Source organism: Hylobates moloch, unplaced genomic scaffold (genome assembly GCF_009828535.3).
Source record: "Hylobates moloch isolate HMO894 unplaced genomic scaffold, HMol_V3 SCAFFOLD_18, whole genome shotgun sequence".
NCBI classification, from domain to species: domain Eukaryota; kingdom Metazoa; phylum Chordata; class Mammalia; order Primates; family Hylobatidae; genus Hylobates; species Hylobates moloch.
In genome coordinates, this window is record NW_026652293.1 from 48098392 (window position 1) to 48119959 (window position 21568).

The 21568-nt window shown below is 41.4% G+C and overlaps 1 protein-coding gene across 1 annotated transcript in view; it reads right to left on the reverse strand.

Annotated features, from left to right (window-relative positions):
• The window catches only part of PTPN14 (protein tyrosine phosphatase non-receptor type 14), a 203850-nt gene that overhangs the window by 38071 nt on the left and 144211 nt on the right, over positions 1-21568 (reverse strand). Inside the window, exons 6-12 of the mRNA XM_032136421.2 lie at positions 17825-17895; positions 16581-16668; positions 12823-12911; positions 9711-9798; positions 8495-8577; positions 5771-5828; positions 1638-1716 (exon numbers count right to left, since the gene is read on the reverse strand). Of these exons, the coding sequence (XP_031992312.1) occupies positions 1638-1716; positions 5771-5828; positions 8495-8577; positions 9711-9798; positions 12823-12911; positions 16581-16668; positions 17825-17895 (556 nt within the window). The remainder of the gene's footprint in view (positions 1-1637; positions 1717-5770; positions 5829-8494; positions 8578-9710; positions 9799-12822; positions 12912-16580; positions 16669-17824; positions 17896-21568) is intronic.

The window sequence follows — 21568 nt, forward strand, 5'->3', positions numbered from 1 at the left end:
TGCGCAGGGCTCAGCAATAGGACAGAATATTTAGACAAGACAGTCAAGAACTTTAATAGGGCAATAGATTTCAATTACTAAGTACTCAGAGCTGCTCTTCCTGACGGCAATGGAAAAAGCCCCTTCACCCAGGGGACTGCTGGGCATTCTAAAGACACAAAACAAATGATGTAGCCAGGGTGTCAGCACAGCTAGTTCATCCTGAGCAGCAATAAAGGGCAAAATTAGAATCAAGAGTTCTTTTCGGTAATTCCCCAAATCCCCTCTAGATCTGGTTTCATCACTTAGGTCAATTCAAGTAAAAATTAATTATAGTTTAAAGAGGTACCTAAAGAGAGAAAAAGTAGATTTCTAAAATCAGGCCCATTCTAGGTGTCTGGTGTTCTCTTACACACACACCCCAAGGAAGGCAACCTCTTGCCTTTCTGTGGCCAAAATATATTCATTTTTTACACTACAGATTTAAACATGAGCAAAACAGAGAAACAAAATCAGAGAAGGTGAAAAACAGAAAAGGTGACTGAAGACATTCAACTGTCTGAAGAGGAGGAATGTGGAAAGAAATCTGATCGGACAAGACAGGCACAAAAAACAGGGGGAACACAAGAGACAAATGTGCCGCAATTTATCCGCCTCCCATGGGGTTTGGCGCCTTCCCATAGAAATGTGGTAACTTTGCCAGTCTCTTTATAAAAAGTACTATTTTTATTAAGTCAAATGGTCTTGATTGTCTTGGTTTTCATGCTCACACTTTCAGACAGCAGAGGATTCAAAATAGCCAGGAGTTGATAACGTAGAAACTGTATTATCCATTTACTACATTTCTAACTTCCAAGGTTTTCTACAATCTCTCTTTTTGAAATGCAGTTAGCATAATGATTACAAGTTACCGATTTTCATATATAAGTTCCATCCTTAATCTCTCTGTATTCCAATTTCTATAACTGCAAAATAGAAATGATAATAGTACCTATAGGTTTATTTTAAGGATAACATAAGACAATATATAACAAGTACTTACAGCAATACCACAATTGCTCTATGAATGTTAGTTGTTATCATGAAGTCATTACTAGTAGAAGAAGCTTTTTCACACATTTTGCATGGCAGATGTTTTGGGAGAAAGAGAGGAATAAAACAGATTTACCTTACTCAGAGAAGAAAAAAGCAAGTGTACCAAGAAAGGGGCTGGAGAAAGAGATGAGAAAAACAGCTAAAAGAAAAGGCTGACTTTGTTTATTTCTTCCAATTATTCTGCATGCCCGTGTTCTATGTCACCATGAAAAGCTGAGTGACTGCCACGAGCTTTCTGATACTGGCAATGAAGGTGAAGTGCATTCACTTGGGCTGAGCTGTCACACTCTCTTCTCTAAGCTCCCTTAGGAAAGGGAGAAGAAAAGGACTTGCTGGCTGCCTTGGCCCCGACTCCCTGAGCAGCCAATACTGGGGAAATTTTTTGATCAGAGGTAACTGATAGTCTAGGCCTTCCACAAATTGAAGCTGTTAGCTACCGTCATTCAGACGATGACAAAGTTGAAAAGAAAGCATCCCTGTCATCTTTTTTTTAAAGCCTTCTTTACTGCTTACTGCTATTCAACTTTTTGTCTTAAGAAGGGAGAACGGCAAGCCAGAGTTACCTTGCGAGGTGTGTGTTTCCGAGTAGTGCTCACCACACTGGACATGAACGGGAGGCAGGATGTACGGCTGCTGCCTGGGCTGAAACAGAGAACACAGAGGAGGTGGGGAGGCCTGGGCAGACACGGCTGGTGACTCACACAGCCGGCCCCGGCACACGGCAGTCCCGCCACGTCGTCAGGGAGGCTCGTGGCAGCCGCTGTCCCTGCCACCCCTTTGACTCAACCTTCTTCTACCCATCTGCACTCCCAGCTCATCACTAAGTTTGGAACTGGAGAAACGGTAAGGGAGAAATGAAGTTGGTTCAAGATCAGAAAGAGAAAGAGGTTACCATCAAAGACTAAATGTAACCATTTACTATCTATGTTCTAATATACTTGCAAAGTTCTCTATGCCTTCTTTCAAAATAATAACTTTTAGAAAAGATAAATTATTCAAGGCAGGCAGATTGACTGAGCTCAGGAGTTCAAGACCAGCCTGGGCAACACATTGAAACACCATTTCTATTAAAAATACAAAAATTAGCCAGGCATGGTGGCGCATGCCTGTAGTCCGAGCTACTCGCGAGCTGAGGCAGGAGAATCACTTGAACCTGGGAGGTGGAGGTTGCAGTGAGCCGCGATCGCGCCACTGCACTTCAGGTTGGGCAACAGATTGAGACTTCGTCTCTAAGAAAAAAAAAAAAATTATCTGGGCGTGGCGACGTGCACCTGTAGTCCCAGCTACTTGGGAGGCCGAGGCATGAGAGTTGTTGAACCTGGGTGGCGGAGGTTGCAGTAAGCCAAGATCATACTACTGCACTCCGGCCTGGTGACAGAGCAAGACTCGTCAAGACAGACAGACAGACAGACAGACAGAAAAGAAAGAAAGAAAGAGAAAGTAAATTATTATAACCCATCTCAGAAATGAGAATAAGGGGGACACCTGTTTTGTTCTCAAAATTACATTCACAAGCTCCTACACATCAGCATCGCTGTGCCTGAGACCCCAGTTCACAGCTCCACATCAACCTTAAATAGGAACAGGGTTAGTGTTAAGCTGAGCCCAGGTTGAATCTATTTAAATATCTAAAATGTGGCCCACAACAATGAGTGTGTAGCTCTCAAGACCACTTGCTGACCTTCCCCATTGCAGAACCAAGTGTCAAAGGGCCCTGTCTACCCACCACCGCAGTGCAGAATCTTTTCCACAGTCTCTTAAAGATGGCTATTTAGACTGAACCTGAATAACTTCATGCTGCGGAAGAGGGACAAGTTTTCAGAGAAAAAAAACAAAACAAAACAAAACAAAAAAACTTCAGTGGATTAAATATTTGGTGAACCAACAAAGGAAAGACAGTTATGCACTAACGTAATCTAGAGCAAGCCATTTAACCTCAGTCGGTCTCAGTTTCCTGTCAGTCAAATCAAGCTCCTCTCTCCCACTACCTCAAGCAATATCCACTTTATTTACGTATTGAGCTTCCAGGTAAGAATTTGTTTGAAATAAGAGTTTTGATTTGTGGGGGAAAAAACCCTCAAAACCCTTACGTTTGTAAGCCACCAAACAGGATAATCTCTCATATTTTTCTTTTTTCTTCTTTTTTTTTATTTTCTGAGACATTGTCTCACTCTATTGCCCAGGCTGGAGTGCAGTGGCACAATCTCGGCTCACTGCAACCTCTGCCTCCCGGGTTCAAGAGATTCTCATGCCTCAGCCTCCCTAGTAGCTGGGATTACAGGCGCTGTGCCACCATGCCCTTCTAGTTTTTGTATTTTTAGTAGAGACAGGGTTTCACCATGTTGGGCAGGCTGGTCTTGAACTCTTGACCTCAAGTGATCCACCCGCCTTGGCCTCCCAAAGTGCTGGGATTACAGGTGTGAGCTACCGTGCCCAGCCAATCTCTTATATTTCTATTAGCCTTATAGATTTTAAAGGTTACTATTTTGAGAGAAGAATCTGAGATCAAACCAAGAAACCCAAATCCAGCAGGGGTCACACTTTCTCAGCATCCCTCAATGGAAGAAACACACTGACCAAGAGCTTGAAGCTGGGTGAATAACTCACCTATCATTTTCTCTGCCACAAACAATGCTTCATCTTCAAAGGGGTAATAAAAAAAGGGATCCAAGAATTAAAAGGAATCAAGACAGAAGAAACGAAGAACTGAAATCAATCTAAGAAAGCAGTTCGGGCCTACCAAAGAAAAGGTGCTATATTCCCAAGTCTCTCTTTGGCTGATTTTTGAGTTGCAATTTAAAAATATTTTTCCTTTTCTTGGCAATACGTAATTCAACTAAATTTTTCCATGGTAGCACAACCATTTTAAGGCTTTAAAGAAAAACACAGTGGAGAGGGATTTGTACAAGGGAATAGAAATACACGGCAAGGCAAAATTGGTTTACTGTCTTTTCTTGCCTTATTTAAAAAAATCCAATAAGTAAGTTACGGTTTATGAACTGACATAAATGAGCAGACTTACGCCAGTTCACAAACAGCATGGTCAAAGGACAATAATAGCTAATCCCTCAAACAACATTTCAGGATTGTATTATTTATTTCATCTCTTTATATATTCTAATACATTATTCCATTTCTTCCCAGACCTGCTAATAGAGAAACAAAGTTGACGCCAAAATATAGACAGAAGAGGGCAGGTGAAAAACAGCAATGAGAAGTCCTGGTTATCAGCAAGGAAGCCAAGAGACAATGTTATTTGGTCTTACTCATTGTAAGAAACTCTTGGTGAAATGGCTTAAACCTAAAGGACAGGAGAAAGGGGGAAGCCATGAATTGGATCAGACTTCCTATAAACTGTCTTCATCCGAATAAAATAGGTAAGCCTCTGCATCCTCTCTGGATAATAAGGACAAGATAAGATCACAAGAGAGCTTTAAAACACTTTGCCTCCCATAGGGTTTCAAGGGTGTAAATGAAAAATTATTTTGCTAATAAAGACATCTATACTCTAAAGAAGGGAAAAGGAAGATAACATTCATAAAGGAGAAGAATAAATAAATCAGTGCCATGAACAAATCTATTGGTACTCGGGGGAAAGCCCAAGGTATCTCTTAGATCTCCAGGGCCCGGGACCACATGTGAGATATTGTGCATAATACTGAGAGAAATAATATTCACACAGGCACTCAGGAATTACTGCGATGATATAATGGCTCAACTCAAGAATTCAGAGTCCACATCTAAGCATTTACCAGGAAATAAATTTTTCTCAAAACGTTCCCTTCAAAAGACAAGTTAAAGACATGCTATAGTGTATACATTGAATATGAAGAAAAATTCAATTGCATTCTATCAACTTGAAAGAATTGTTGATCTAGAGAAGTTAAAAGGTCATATGTTTATTTTGATTTTGTGTAAATCATAACCTAAAGTAAAATAATTGTGAGTTAAAACAAGTGGAAAACATTACAGGAAACCAATTCTTAACATCTGTTATCCTTGAGTAATCCTCAAAATAAAACATAGCCTAAGACAGAACACATGCATTGAAATTAATTGTGTTTCCTTATTCACACGATGAGGAGAGCAGCTTAAAACAAACAAACAAAAAAACAGCAGCTAAAGCTAGGTCAATTCAAACTCTGCTGGCTAATTAAAGCCTAAAATTATGGAAGTGCTTTGGAAATCTGATTTTTTTTTAAAAGGCCTAAAATTAGGAAATATGCAATCAATTTTCCCCATCAGATACTCTGCCTGAGACCATCAACTAGATCCGTTCAATTTTTGCTCATTTAGAAGGCATTTTCTCACTAGTTTATTAAGCTCTCTGTACAGCAGTGAACACAAAGGAATTTGTGGAGCTCGTAACTGAAGATGTATCTTCACACAACAACCAGAACAGATGAGCAAGGGAATGAAAACACACCATGGGCTGTATGCTGATGGAACATGGTCCCATGGGCCTGGAGTAAGACCTACTCTCAGGTAAACCCTCAGCCTCAGCCACACTTAGAGTAGTGGTGGGCATGGATGGGTCCAAGGGGGACAAAATGGGTTGCATCGCACTTGCTTGACAGAATGACACCTCTGTGTTCTCACAAAATTTCACCTCCCCTCATCATCCCCCCCACCTCAAATTAATAACAAAGAATGCTCAACAGTCAGATCACTTGATCACTGCAGCTTCTATACATACCAGAGAGGACCGGCTCCAGGTGGGCTGGCGTCTGATGGGGGGTGGAGAATTTGACTGTCTACATGAAGAGGTGAAAAAATGAAAGTGGTTATTATTACTGATATAAAAAGACCAGATAGACAAGGGAGGGAGAGGAAGAGAATTGGTAATCCTTACATCAAAACATAAACGTGGCTTATTTCTGGGTGGTAACACTAAGAACAATCTTGATTTCCTTTGTTTTTCTTTATTTTCAAAATGTTCGGATAGGATACTTTTAGAATAAATTTTACAAAGTAATATTAAACAAATGGAGGCTTATTTTTATAGAAAGACTGAGGGAAATAAGCCAGACTGAAAAATATCACCATTATTACATGGATTTTAAAAAATTGTACTCTTTCTACTGTTGTATATATGTAAAATCTTTCACAGCTTTTAAAAAAATGCAAGAAAAAATATTTTTAAAATACTTCCAGTCAAATGAAAATACAAAATAGATACAATATTTTTAGTGTGACCATATAAAGATACTTTTTATTAAGATGATACATTTTACAAACATTGATCAGATATTTTCCAGACTAAGAACCAACATATTTTTAAATGTAGAGATTAAAAAATGAATTGGAAGTATTAGCAAATTCTTGAGAGTTGAAATCAAAGACGCCTTCAAGCAACGGGTCCCAAATGCTATAGTATTTTCCCTCGTTCTCAGTGTTAACATAAAAACAAAAACAAAAACAAAACAAAACAAAAAAAAAACAGGACATGTACAGTTTTTTAATAAGGTAAGTTCTTCAATTTAAGGACTCTCCTTATTCTGAGATTTCATCCTTCCTACTTTTTTGGTGAAAATATCTTTTATGAAATGATAGAGGTAATATAGCAATGGTGGATTTTTAAATGACTGGCTAAATAATACAATATTATCAGACCTATGTTATATATACTGCCCCCTAATTTTTCTCCCTATATCAAGAAATTGAGGAGCCACTCAATTGAGCTATACCTCCAGATGACAAGCAGCAGCTCTGCAGGAGCAGAAAAATCAATAACGATCTTTTAGAGGTCAGAGAGTATCGCCCTCTGGAGAAGGATGCTGCTGTGCATGCGTGGAGAAGGATGCTGTTAAGATTATGCCAGTTCACAAAACTCCAGAGGGATGCCCCAGGCCATAACATCGTGCTGGGACGCTGAACTGCATATGGAATTTAATGGAAGAGACAGAGAGAGAGGGGAGAGAGAGAGAGAGTGTGTGTGTGTGTGTATAATTTTGAGAGTGTGCCCCAGGTTTTAATCAGGTAAGAGGTTAGGAAACTCTTATACTTGGTTAGGAAGAAAAAAGGAATGGTTATTACAGAAGCAGAATTGAGAAACAGAATTTATTCTTGGTTTTCAGACTAATATGTGATGTTCACTAATACTGGAGGAAAAGACCACAAAAGAAAAATAAACCCTCCGTAAATTTTGTAGTAAAACCATTTGCTGAGCTGTGGTTAAATCAGAAGACAAGAGTAAAATCCAGTTCTCAGTTTTTAAATTCACCCTACAGAAGTCAAGCATAGCATTCTTGTTCATGTCAAAGACACCCCCAGAAGTCAAAGGCAACAGCAGAGTAGAAATACACAGAAGTGACCTACCAGGAACCTGCTCAAGAGAATGGTGTGGTGGGGCACATGCAAGAATGTGTCTAGAAGAAACTTACAGCCGCTTCACTTGCCACTCCCCGATAAGGCCTTCTTCTGATTTACATTTGCAAACCAAGCGAGTAGGCCTAATACTATCAGACATACTTTCAGACCCCGACAGTGACCAATTGCAGCGACTGGCTTGAAAGAGCCTCCACAGTGTGGAGAAAAAAGTCTGCCATGACCTGGCGCTCCAGCTATAAAGCAGCCGCGTTCTTCAGCAGGAACTGCTCTAGGACAATACTCTACATACTCTCGGATGTGTCCACTGTGGAAGTGGAAAAGCAGTTCTTCTCTTGCATTTATAACCCTGACACTCTTTGAAACAAAATTAAACACATTGGGCGCCCAAACCGCTGAATGTATTCGGCTGAGGAACGTCTTTTGAAGGTAACCAAGAAAAAGACAACGATAGAGTGAGCCCCAGCACGCTCCATCTGAGGTCAGGCCACATTTAAGTGCCCTCATCACACGCCTCTTTATCATCTTTATTTCCAAATTAAATTAAAAAAATACACACGGATTTGTGACACCTATGAGTGTCTTCCACATCTTCCTCTAATTACCCTGGCCTCTCATTTACAGTCAGATGACATGACCCAGGAGCACACGCAGGGTTAGCCAACTGTGTAAGCGACACGGGGCTGAGGATGACAGGAGCGTCTTCTCTTTCAAGCTAGCTCGTCACTCTGTTACCCACTTCTGAACACACTCCGCGTCTGACACGAAGGGGCACCCTGGCAAATTGGGAACTGCTCCGCTTCTCCAAACTCCTAGCAGAGGGTTGGAAAGGCGCTAATGTGGGCCAACCCATCCAGGCAGCCAAGCATTCACAGTCAATTTGTGAATTATTCTCTCTCTGGGCATATGCACGACACTAGACAGTCTTCATCATTAAAGTTTTCATTCCTGCCCTGGTTTTAGCTTACTTCTTTAGCTTCTACAAGGAACAAGGAAAAAGAGTGACTAGGAAAAGAGATCTACAGCACCCCAAAAGGACATTAATTTAATCTGACAAAGCCATCCAGTCGGGGGGGACTAAATGTTTACTTACTCAGTGCAGATTTTGTTTTGTTTGTAAAACTTGTGTCGTGTGGCAAACAACCGAGAAATATACTTGGCATTTTCGATATCATCCTTGGAAAAGAAGAGACAGAGAAAAAAATAAACATTTGTTGAATTAGTTATACATTTCATTAAGATTCTTCTGAGGAAGGACACATCCCTTCCAACCTTCATCTCAAGCACAAAATAATACATGGGCCAGCAAAGTAAACCAGCCTGCTGAATTTCAGCAGCAGCTATGCCTACAAAGCCTGCCAAAGAGTGGCAGAACCTGCTGTCTGCTAAGGAATCCCTATGTCCAAAGTGCTGGGGTTACACTGATGAACCGGCATGTCTTTATGTAATTCCTGACCAAGTGCTTTCAAAATAAATAACTGAATCAAGGCACAGCATAGAATAAACACCAGACTTCATTAAATTGGAGGCAGTGAGATGCCTTGGCTCTCGAGGAGGCACTCAACAGAAGGTCAGTCCCTCAGCTACTTCAGATTAAGCTAAGGCTATGATGGGAAAGAAAACTCAGGTCCTCCAGCAAAAGCAAATGGAATGCAATAGAATCAGGGGTCACTAGATGAGGGCTGTAACTAGAGTGCTGAGGAAGGCAGCACGCCAGATAATGTGATCCATCACACATGAGGCAGTTGGAGGGACCAGAGTCCTAGAGCCAAAAGTCAGCTTGGAAACCTGGTATTTTATTTTATTTTATTATTTTATTTTGTGAGACGGAGTCTAGCTCTGTTGTCCAGGCCGGAGTGCAGTGGTGCGATCTCGGCTCATTGCAACCTCTGCCTCCTGGGTTCAAGCGATTCTCCTGCCTCAGCCTCCCGAGTAGCTGGGACTACAGGTGCCCGCCACCATGCTTGGGTAATTTTTGTATTTTTAGTAGAGATGGAGTTTTGCCATATTGGCCAGGCTAGTCTCAAACTCCTGACCTCAAGTGATCCACCAGCCTCGGCCTCCCAAAGTGCTGGGATTACAGGCATGAGCCACTGCACCTGGCCAGAAACCTGGTATTTTAAACACGGGTATTTCATCACCACTATCCTGGAATAAGTAATGATAGCATTGACCAAGTATTATAAAGCATCTCTTCAAGGGAGTATTTATTATCTCAAGATAGGGACAGCAAGGAAAAGACAGTAGGAGTTGGAAAGTCCAAAAGCCAGTGTCTTGTCAGACCCTGTCTGTTTGTCTGTTTTGCTTACCGTGTGAAAGAGGGCAGTCTCTTCTTTGTTGATGAGCTCCACTAGAATGGTCGACTTGTTATGAGTGATATTCCCCATGTCATTCCACCTGGTCAAAAGAAATGTCACTGTGTTTACCCAAAGATGTTCCAGGCATTTATGATACAGCAGAGGAGGGCTGTTTGCTGCTATCGAGTGTCATTTTACAAACTATGATTTAACTATTTCTTAAGTGAAATGTTCTTTCAAAAGAGAAAAGAAAATGCAACACATATCCGTTCGAATCGCTAAAAATTCTACATAAAATATGTCTAGACATCACTATTTATAAACTATAGTTTTCTTTGTGACTAGCAATGAGGAAAATCTGCAAGGGACTTTTGCTTCTCCCTCTCCCATTTTTTCACATTTCCAAAGTGACAAAACATTTCCCATGACCACCCCTTTTTAATGATGGAGGAGCACATATTACTAAAAAGTCATGTGTTTCCAGGAACCTAAACAGAAGAATCCACATATTCTATATTGCAATATGCACTACAGATTCATGCTGCCACTAAGAAAAAAAGCCTGTTGAAGCAGGAATGACAAGAGAGATCTTTCAGGCTATAAACTTTTTGACTTTTGGACTTAGTGTCAGCTCCATACGTCTGCCACTAAGTATAAATTAATTGACTGGTTAATGCCGACACTTTTGGGAACACACACACACACACAGTTTCCTTTGACTTTTCGACTTAGTGTCAGCTCCATATGCCTGCCACTAAGTATAAATTAATTGACTCTTTAATGTGCCTACACTTTGGGACCCAACACACACACACACACACACACACACACACACACACACACAGTTTCCTTCCCTGTCTTCATGGAGACCTTATCTAAAAGGAGATACACCAAAATAAGCACCAGGTGAGGAAAGATAAGCTACTGCTTCCCATCCTACTTGGAACCAATTTCTAACCATCTTTTACCCTTCACCTGGTGCCCCAACCTATAATTCCCTGCCACCGCTTTTTCACTCATATGATGCATCTGCTCATTAATACTTCTACCATCCTCTGTTTGGATAATAATTTTGAGACTCAGCTCCGGGAGTCACCTTCTCTAGAAATCCCTTCATCATATCCCCCTACCCACACGTGAGGAGAAGAGCCTGCTGCAGTCCCTTACCGGTCACCACATTGCATTATAATTTTTACTTCTGTGACGAGATCTCTAATGAGACCAAGTAGACCACAGGCCCCATACCGGGTGCAGGGATTCTGCCTTCTTCGTTTATGTGTTCCAAGCACTGAATCAAGTACCTGGCACAGATCACTCAATAAATGTTTGCTAGAAGAATAAAAAGCAATAATGTTGCCTCTCAGCTGCATAGAGTCCGATCCTTACATCAACTCTTTATGGCAGCTATTTTTGCTCCCACTTTAAAAATGAGGCAATATAGACACAAAGAAGTACCTGACTTAGCACGTTTACTCTCTATGTCAAGGATGGATGAGTTCTTTACCTGAGGTTTCCAGCCTTTCCTCCAGTCATCATTCCCTTATACCAGTACTAAATGTTTTTAGGTACCTCTGCTGGGGCAATACTCTCTAATAGTGCTGCACACAGCTTGCTTCGCAACCTACAGTTCTATCAGATTACATCTATGTGGACTCATAGCTACATGTTCCTTAGTGAAGGTCTCTAGAGATAAGAGATATTTGGTTTCCTCTGGCTTCATTCCTTCAAATCAACTGCTGAAATCCTAGATATACTCGGAGCCCCACCACGTGACTTCATCTAGTGGTATAATTAACATGACACTACAGTAGATGTGAATTTTCATCTTGTAGTGGTTTCAAGATAAATGAAAAGGTCTGGAAGCAGTTTCTAAGGAAACTAAGCAAAACCTGTGAGTGGCTTATGCTCATGAAATTTCCAAATTGCAATTTTCTTCTATTTCACTTCAATAGCTGGTGTGCAAGACTTGCTTACTTCTCTGCTGTGCTGTAGGTTCAAAGAGAAACTGAAACATTGATTTAACTATGAAGAACTGGTAGGACACAATGCCTGGATAGCTTTGAATGGGTATAAAAATTTATAGTTACAACTCTGCACATATTTATATATTTTCCTCAATTAATTTATACTTTGTGGCAGATATATGGAGCTGACACTAAGTCCAAAAGTCAAAAAGTTTATTCTATAGCCTGAAAGATCTCTCATGTCACTCCTGCTTCAATAATGTCTCTATTCAGAGAGCAAGAGAATATCATAAAAACAATGACAGACTGGGGATCTAGGAAAATAAAAGCCTACCAGGAAGCTTTTGGTTAGAAAACTGTCTCAAAATGACCTACTGTAGTTACTAATCCAGAGAGTACATGGCCAATTAAGAGTCACTTCCAGAAGGTGGGCTATGCTTGCCTCCAAGAGCTATCTTTGATAGTGTGCCCTGATACACAGATCTGCCTATCAGACACACATACAAGAAAGCTGTTCTTCCAATCATGGGCCATGTTGCCCTTGTAAATGAAAGCTAGAACACAGTTTTTCAGATTGTTGGCATTATGATAAAATCTATGGGCACCAATACAAAGCAAGCATACTGACATGAAATGCAGGGGGGAGATGGCTGCATCTCTACACTGGTGCCATTCCTGATAAATGGAAAAGAGGACTGAAGTGTCAAAATAATTAAAAGTACCAAAGCCCCCTAATTCATCATAATAAATAGACTGCTTTTTTAAAACACACTTTTAAAAATAATCACCTTTTGTTCACATAAAAATCAGTTTGCATTCTTGTGGCACAGGTGGTTCAGAACAATGGAAAGAAGTGTTTAGATTTAATGACTGACTGGAGAGCCAGTTTTCAACCAGACTCATGAAGTTTAGTTTCACCCTTCTAACTTAATAGGGTTCAACAATGTAGTTCCTGGAATCAGGTGGGAAGGGTTTCTATGAAAAGTGAGATGAATTTAACTGCTTAAATCCTGCAGAGGGCTCACCTTATATGAGCTGAGAGAAGTCAAATCTTATCCACAGTTTGGCTCTTAACTCATTTGGATGTTAATGTAACATTAACATTACAGTCCCTCAAAGTGAAAAAGAAAAAAGAAAAACAAACAAACAAATAAGACTACCTGTATATTACTGCTTGTCTTCCAATTCTGTTCCTCACGAAAATCCCCATAAAGAAAATGCCAAGGTGTACACAGTTTCCATGATTGTCCTGGGTAAGACCAACAAAAGATACTTGTGATGACCCATGTTCACTGCAACATTATTCACAATAGCTAAGATATGGAATCAACCTGAGTGTCCATCCACAGATGAATGGATAAAGAAAATGTGGTACATGTGTACAAGGGAGTACCATTCAGCCTTAAAACAGAACAAAATTGGCATTTGCCACAATACAGATGAAACTGGAGAACACAATGCTAAATGAAATAAGCCAGTTACAGAAAGACAATAACACATGTTCTCACTTAAACATGGAATCTAAAAAACTGAACTCATAGAAGCATAGAGTATAATGGTGGTTACCAGAGGCTAGAGAATGGGAGGAATGGGGAGACGATGGTCAAAGGAAATCAAGCCTTGTTAGACAGGAGGAGTAAGTTCAAGATATCATTGTGACCATAGCATAGTTAGTAACAGTATATTGGTGTTTGTTGTTTGTTTGTTTGTTTCAAAACAAGGTCTCACTGTTGCCCAGGGTGAAGAGCAGTGGCACGATTTTGGCTCACTGCAGCCTTGACCTCCCGGGCTCAGACAATCCTCCTACCTTAGTCTCCCAAGCAGCTGGGACTACAAGCATGCACCACCATGCCCTGCTAATTTTTTTTTTTTTTTACAGACAGGGTCTTGCTATGCTGCCCAGGCTAGTGATCCTCCATCCTTGGCCTCCCAAAGTGTTGGGATTACAGGCATGAGCCACTGTGCCCAGCAACAATGTATTGTATTCTTGAAATCACTAAAAGAGTAATTTTTTTTCTTTTTTTTTTTTTGTTGAGACGGACTCTTACTCTGTTACCAGGCTGGGGTGCAGTGGCGTGATCTTGGCTAACTGCAACCTCCACCTCCCAGCAGTTCAAGCGATTCTCCTGCCTCAGCCTCCTGAGTGGCTGGGACTACAGGTGCATGCCACCACACCTGGCTAATTTTTGTATTTTTAGTAGAGACAGGGTTTCACCATGTTGGCCAGGATGGTCTCCATCTCTTGACCTTGTGATCCGCCCACCTCGGCCTCCCAAAGTGCTGGGATTACAGGCGTAAGCCACCGTACCCAGCCTAAAAGAGTAAATTTTAAGTGTTCTAACCACAAAGAAATATGTGAGATAATGCATATGTTAACTGGTTTGATTTAGCCACTCCACAATATACACATATTTCAAAACCCACAGGAATCACACCCCATTTCTCACCCATGAGTAGAATAAATCATAGACAACATCATAGCAATAAGGTGACCAGCTGTGTCGGCGGGGTCAGGTCCTACAGGAACTCACCCACCACACATCCTAGTGGACTATATATATAGATTTTTTTTTTCCTTTTTTCTCAATTTGTCACAACACATGTCCAGTTTAAGAGAGAATCTCTAGATTTTCTCAGATTCATTGGTATTTGGATTTTCTCTTTCATGAACATCTATTAATGTCTTTTATTTTTTAATCTTACCAAAGTTTTTGTTTTTTAAATCGTTATACATGCAATAGTTTGAAGAGGTGAATATTCTTCAGGGCTTGTTTAAAGGAAGCCAAGAGGAGACCTGGCCCTACCACTTCCTCTACCCAGAGGCCAAAACTTTCACCTCTTAAAGCTCTCGATGTGTCTCTTTGCAGCTACCATCTCTGGCCCTTTCAGTGCAGAACCTCCCATTCCTCAGTGCAGGGATATTTTCTCGAATAATTACCTTTTGTTTCCCTTGTTCACTCTTCTTAGAACTCCCAATATTCAAATATTGGACATCCTAGACAGGTCCTCTTATTCTTTTATCTCCTGTCCCCGACTTACCATTACTTTGTTTTTCGGTGAGACTTTCTCAGTTTTATCTTCTAACCTGTCTATTAAGTTGTACACTTCTGATATCACATTTTAAATTTCAGAGTTCATTTTTGTTTTCTAGATGAATCTTTTTAGTATCTTATTCCTTCAAGGAGGCAAAATTAAAAAAAAATATATCCTGAGGCTCACTAGATAGTATTTTGAGCAGGGGGTTCTTCTTCCTGTACAACATCTGCATCTGCCAGTCCACTGCTGTTCTACTCTTGAAAATTTTTGAAGAACCACTCACGGAAAAGTCCATGCTAAATTCAAGTATTTTTCCTAGGATATATCATGACATGCTTTTTATTTTGTCAATAAGAACCTGTGCCAATCAAAAGAGACTCCAGTCCTACTCACAGTCTTTCCCTGCATATTTTCTGGTCTGCTTTTTCACTTATTGCAGAGCTGACCACATCACCACCCCCATTGGTACTGCTGCTCCCACCCTCATCCTTGGGTCACCAGGAATCATGCGGTCTATAGGTGGTCACCTTAGATATGCACACATATGTGGGGGGAAAGAGAGGAAAAAGAGGCAGTGCAGCTCAGTTACCCGAGCTTGGCAATGAGTCAGAAGCACCTATCTTCCAACTCAGAGGAAGGTATTATAACCCTGTTGGTCCCACTAAAGAAAGAACATACTAGAAAGCACATCAGAACCAACCACAGCAGATTTCAACATGACCTCAACTGCCCCTGTTTCCCGCAGTCCACATTAAAAAACAACACAAGCAAATTGACACCACAAAACCTCTAACTTCCAGGGATTGAGAAGTCAGTTTTCTAGAAGCAGAGAAAAGTTTACTCTGATTTTTCAATGACCCAAAATATGACTATATATGGGCTGCAGAAATGTAAGTGGGATGCAGATGGCTTCATAAGGCATTATTGCAAGGAAAATGGATTACAGCCCTATGAAGGGCAGCTATTAGAGAAGCAAAAGAAAATTAAACAAATCTAAAAAAGAGCCATTTAGCCCTTTCTGAAAGCTGCGGCCACCCTGCTTGATTCTACTTGATGCACATGGGCAGTTCTCATTAAGGCAAATTGCAAACGTGCAACAGAGGGGGAACTGAACACTTATAAAACAGCCAGTGGAGCCAGTCTGGAGTGAAATGTTTGTGCTGAAATTGCAGGCATCTCCCAAATTGCTGAAATGTGCCAGTTGCTTTAGTTTTCTGATAAATCTCCATTTTTTGTAAAGTTGGTCAGCAGAGAGCAGAAAATGAGTGGATGTTAGGCTCAGCTCTATAAATGACTATGCTCCATGACCCCCCCAACCACACCCACTTCAGGAGGTGGATGTGCTGCAAAGGATGTGATGTGCCATAGAAGTTTCCTAGGCATAGTTTCCATAAAACACCAAAGGGGCTGGGAACCCACAATGGAGGGCCCCATAAAGCTGGAGAAATAAAGCATGATTGTATACAAGAAACGTTTCATTCTACCTCACAATCATCCCTGTATTGGCTCAATGAAGTGAAAAAGAGAATAAGAAAACTACTGACTAGAGTCTTCATTAATGTTACACATGACATTGGCTACTTGTCCTGTTATAGGGCTAGATATCAGCCTTGATACCTCCAAGGTGCCGGATTGGCTGACGCTTGGTACTCACTTAGATGGACTGTCTTATTGAACTATTCTGCTGAGGACCATGACAAACTTCAAAATGTCTTGGTTAAGAAAAAGCATTTGTTTATCTATAATACATTGGACTTGCCAACTAATGCTGCATAGCAAAAAGAAGGCCAAGCCATTCTGGCCCACTGCTATCAACACTGATTTTCCAAATGCCAGTACCAGTCTGAGAAGGTTAAAGCCAGCACAGGGCACAGCATATTACCTTTACAGGGAAGATTTCCTGTCCAAATCCATCCAAACGTTCAACTTCATTGATGTACATCAGTTCAGCTTCTGCTGGCAGGATTCCACTAAAATCAAAATAGCATCGAAGGAAGAAATGGTTAAGGGCAGCCAGTGGAAGATCCCACTCTCCTGATGGCAAATTCCAGAGCTGTGGTTTAGCTCTAGTTTCTGGGAAGAGCAATCATTACCCAGCTGTGAGGGTAGGGTGCATTACTAAGTAATTCATTAACATCTTTCCCAGTAGCCTTTTACTCAACAGGGAATAATAAGAGGAAGGTGAAGTATTTCATTAAGAACCACAGCCCTATAAACATGAAATCATTATTCCAGACATCCCTTCGAATATGTTGCCTACTTTAAAAAGAAGTTATTTTTCTCCCATCTGGGAGAAATCTTCATTATTAAAAAAAAAAAAAAAAGAAAAAAAGGAAAAAGTTTATCACGAGGATAATATTTTGGGAGTCAAATGGCCATGGCTCGTGCCTATAATCCCAGCACTTTGGGAGGCCGAGGAAGGCGGATCACTTGAGGTCAGGCATTCGAGATCAGCCTGGCCCACATGGTGAAACCCCATCTCCACTAAAAATACAAAAATTAGCTGGGTGTGGTGGTGCATGTGCCTGTAATCCCAGCTACTGGAGAGTCTGAGGCAGGAGAATTGCTTGAACGCTGGAGGTGGAGGTTGCAGTGGACTGAGATAGCACCACTGCACTCCAGTCTAGGTGACAGAGCGAGACTCTGTCAAAAAAAAAAAAAAAAAAAAAAAGCCATGATGAGAGAACTTAGAATCACTGCACAGGCCTTGATATCAAACTCTTGGTGCTTCCTTGAATTAAAGTTTTTCTGTTTTTGTTTCCTTCACCTGCCTACCACCCAACACAGCACTTTAGGTCTTCACTCTCTCAGCACAGGTTGTCTCAGGCTTCCCAGATTCTCTGAGGAAGAAAGGAAGGGAGCGAGGAAAGGAAGAAAGGAAGGGAGGGAGGGAGGGAAGAAAGGAAGAAAGGAAGGGAGGGAGGGAAGGAAGGAAGGACCGGAGCACAGTTTTCAAGTCGACATTCACCTTTGCAGAACGGAAGTACAGAGCTGAGTCATGTGGTGGAAGAAATAGAAGTGTGTTGGCTCAAGCCCAGAGTTGCTGATAGGGAGATGGATGCCTCCTGCCCCATGGGCAGTAAACATCTGTTGTGCAGGCAGCCCCTTACCCTCTGCCTGCCTTACCTGTGGGCTTTGTGCTCTTGGGCTACCTTCTGGGTCAGCTCCTCCAGAACAGCCTCTTCCAGGGCCAAATCCTGTAAGAATAGAAAGTGCTTAAGGTCACACAAGGGTGTGGGCATTTGCTATTTTGCTTGCAAATCTTAAAGCTCCCTTCCTCAGATGTTCCTGATTAGTCACATTTCCTCAATATCTCCTTTACTGCTGTAGAATTAAAGGTCGTAATTTTTAGAACTGAGTTATTATTTCTACTGTTATAACATGGCTCTACATTATAACAGGTTATTTCCAGGTATATTTTGGGTTGCCGCGTAAGTTCTGTGGTGCCAGGGAATAGCTCTTTTCATTCATTCTTCCCTATCCGCCTGCCTCTCAGATGTACGTTTATAAAAAATGCTTTGCATGTGCTTACATATTTCTAACGATTGGGGTATAGGCCAATGAGTTTCTAGGCCATCATCCCTTCAAAAGTTGAGCCTAGGAAGGGACTGTGCCAGGCCTTTCTGTATACCAGGAAACGAACTCAAAACCACTGAAGGCAGAGTAGGCGCATTCTGATATTACTTGATGGTCACGGTGGCAGAGGAAGCCGTGATGGCCAAAACATCTCCAGAGAGCTCTGTAAGGCAACAGGTGTGTAGCTAACTAGTCAGCATCCCTACCAGCTGAACCCCAGGTCCCTGGAACCTGTGATGTGCTGACTACTGTGGGCTCAGAAGAACCGATTATACACATCTTTTCCCAACTCCCTTTCTGTAACACCATGGTGGGAGGATTTACATCATGGAAATGGGCTTGCTAAACGCTGGCCAGGGAAGCACCGCTTAGGATGGTGAGATAGAATCAAGAAGAATAATCTTAAATGAGCAGACCAAAGCAATACATTCTTGAGAATTTGATAGAGGTAGAAATTCTAGAGTTTGTCTCATGCCTGTGGTGGCCTGGGGCTCAAGCCTGAAGCCAGCTGCCTCTAGCTTTCCCAGGCAGCAGATCCCACATATTGCAGGCTAGTAAGCACCAAGAGGGGCACAGATGGGCACCATTTTTCTGTGAGATCCAGAGGGGATGTCAGAAGGAACTCTGAGCTACACTCTGATGCTTACCTGATGCTCATCCTACTAGGATGGGAGGTAGGGACTGATGTTTTGGCAGAAATCATACCAAATGCCCCATTCCCTTGATTCTAAAATACCATTTATATAAAGATTCATCTCCAACCTAACTTTTCATGGATGAAACACTACCACTAAAAATGTACACCTGAAAACTGAAAAACATCCCATCTCAAATCATTAAAATGGGAAAAATCAATATATTTTAAAACTGGAAAGCAAAGACATAATTATATGCTAAAAATTCTATAGCTCTGCACGTCCTGCTAATTCTAGAGTTCACGAGAGACTTTAGAGCAGACAGGGAATTATGGCAGCTCTTACTTTTCATGTAACTGATTAATTTGTGGTTTCCTGTTTAGCCATCCATTGAAATGACTCAAGTCCATGATAGGAAATAAGCTCAACATTTTCAGTTTCATGTTGTGGAGTAACAGAGATATCATAAGGCTTAGAAAGTTAGCTATGTATGCGCATCTAGGTATTGAGTAAAAACCCCATTAATTTTGAAAAGCTAATGAAGGGCATGTGGCAACAGAATATAAAATAAAGTGAAGATCAAAAAGTGTTCCATTAAATCTACGTTTCCTACTTTTAAAAAAGAAGCCCAAAGGTACCCCCTCTGCTATTGTTCTCAACTTAACCGCCTCCATCTGCACCTGGGGCCTCCCTGAGGTATGCGCCCCGCCAGGGAGAGTGCGAGCATGGCCCTGTGGGAATGAAAAATGGCAGAATGCATGCCTGTACACAGCCACACACCTGTGGAGCGCCCTGTGTACTTGACTTTGTTCTTTTCTCTGCTGAAGAAATGCCATTTAACAAATTCAGTTACTTTATAAGATCAAACACAGCCATTCATCCTATCTTCCCTCCCCCACCAAAGGAATGCATTCTCTTTGAAAACTCCAGTGGAACCAAGGAGAAAGTTTACACCCTTCTAAGACTACCCCCGGCCTACTCAGCAAGGTCAACACCTGGGCCTGGCATGCAGACCATTCTTCAATGTGACTCAGCTTCCCCTTTCAGACCTCCTTACCCAAGAGGTCAAGCCCCAGGCCAATGCCTCTTCTAACACACACTGCTTTTACATTTCCATTCGGAAAGGATGGGCCTTTACATTTCCATCCCCCCTGGGAGAACCATCCCATCACATCATGCAGTGTGAAATGTCACATCATCCTTACATCCTGTCTCAGTTAGCACTGCCCTCAATAGGGCTCTCCTCTCTCCCGAGCTGGACATAAGCATTTTCGCCTTTTGACCTACCTCTTCCCCTTGTGCGTGTCTCTTCTCGTATTCTGCCTACTGCATTTCTTACACAGTTATGTGTATACTCGTCTTATCCTTGATCCTTGTCTCCCACCCTCTATGAGAGTACAGGCTCCTCGAGGGCAGCAATTCTTCTTCGTATCACTTAAGGGGCCTATCATAGGGCTTTTGTGCAATGACAGCTTATAAGGGCTAAATATATACTAAGTGATCAATACATGCTTCTTGAACTGAACTCACTATTCGACATGTAAATTTCATATTGTCAAACAAAAGTTTAATTACACAGAGTTGTTTAACAATCACTTGTAGCTTCTGCCTATGCTCTGTCTGCTCACATAACAAAATCCAAAAAAAAAAAAAAAAAAAAAAAAGCTTAGAGTGATGTTACCTGGAAAACACACTCTTCAACGGCCTTATATTTGCAAGACATAGAGACAGAATAATAGTGCTAATAACAATAATAATATGACAACTAAATAAACAGTTAACTGAGAATTTACCATGTGAAAACTTGTATTATGTATTTCATACTAGGTATTTCACATGTATTATGTCTTTTAATGCTCACGACGAAATTAGGCTTGTTATTCTCATTTTTAAATGAGAAAACTGAGGGTTGGAAAGGTTTAATAACTTGCCCAAAGTCATATAGCCAATAAGGGGCACAGCTAGGATAGGGTCACAGCACTGCCTAGCAAAGGTGCCATGAAATTGCCAACCACAGGTCACAGTGCACCCAGGATACAATGGGGCAGGGGCAGGGGCTGAAAGTGGACAGCTGATAACTAAAGCCTAGGAATATTCACAACTCAGATAAGCCTTCTGCCACATCATCTTCAGCGTCCAACAGGACTTTTTGGGATGACGAAAGTGTTCCATATCTGAGCTTTCCAATACAGTAGCCTCTAGACACATGCGGCTATGGTGCACTAAAAATGTAGCCAAGGCCGTTGCAGTGGCTCAGCCTGTAATACCAGCACTTTGGGAGGCCAAGGAGGGCGGATCACTTGAGGCCAGGAGTTCAAGACCAGCCTAGCCAACATGGCGAAACCCCATCTCTACTAAAAATACAAAAATTAGCCAGGCGTGGTGGCACATGCCTGTTGTCACAGGAGGGACTTAAGGAGGCTGAGGCAGGAGAATCATTTGAACCCAGGAGGCGGAGGTTGCAGTGAGCTGAGATTGCGCCACTGTACTCCAGCCTGGGTGACAGAGCGAGATTGTCTTAAAAAAAAGTAGCCAATGCAATCAAGCAACTAAATTTTTAATTTTATTTAACTTGCATTAATTTAAATTTGAATGTAAATATCCACACACGGCTAGTGGCTACCACCCTGAAGAGAGCCATTTTAGATCCAAGAATAAC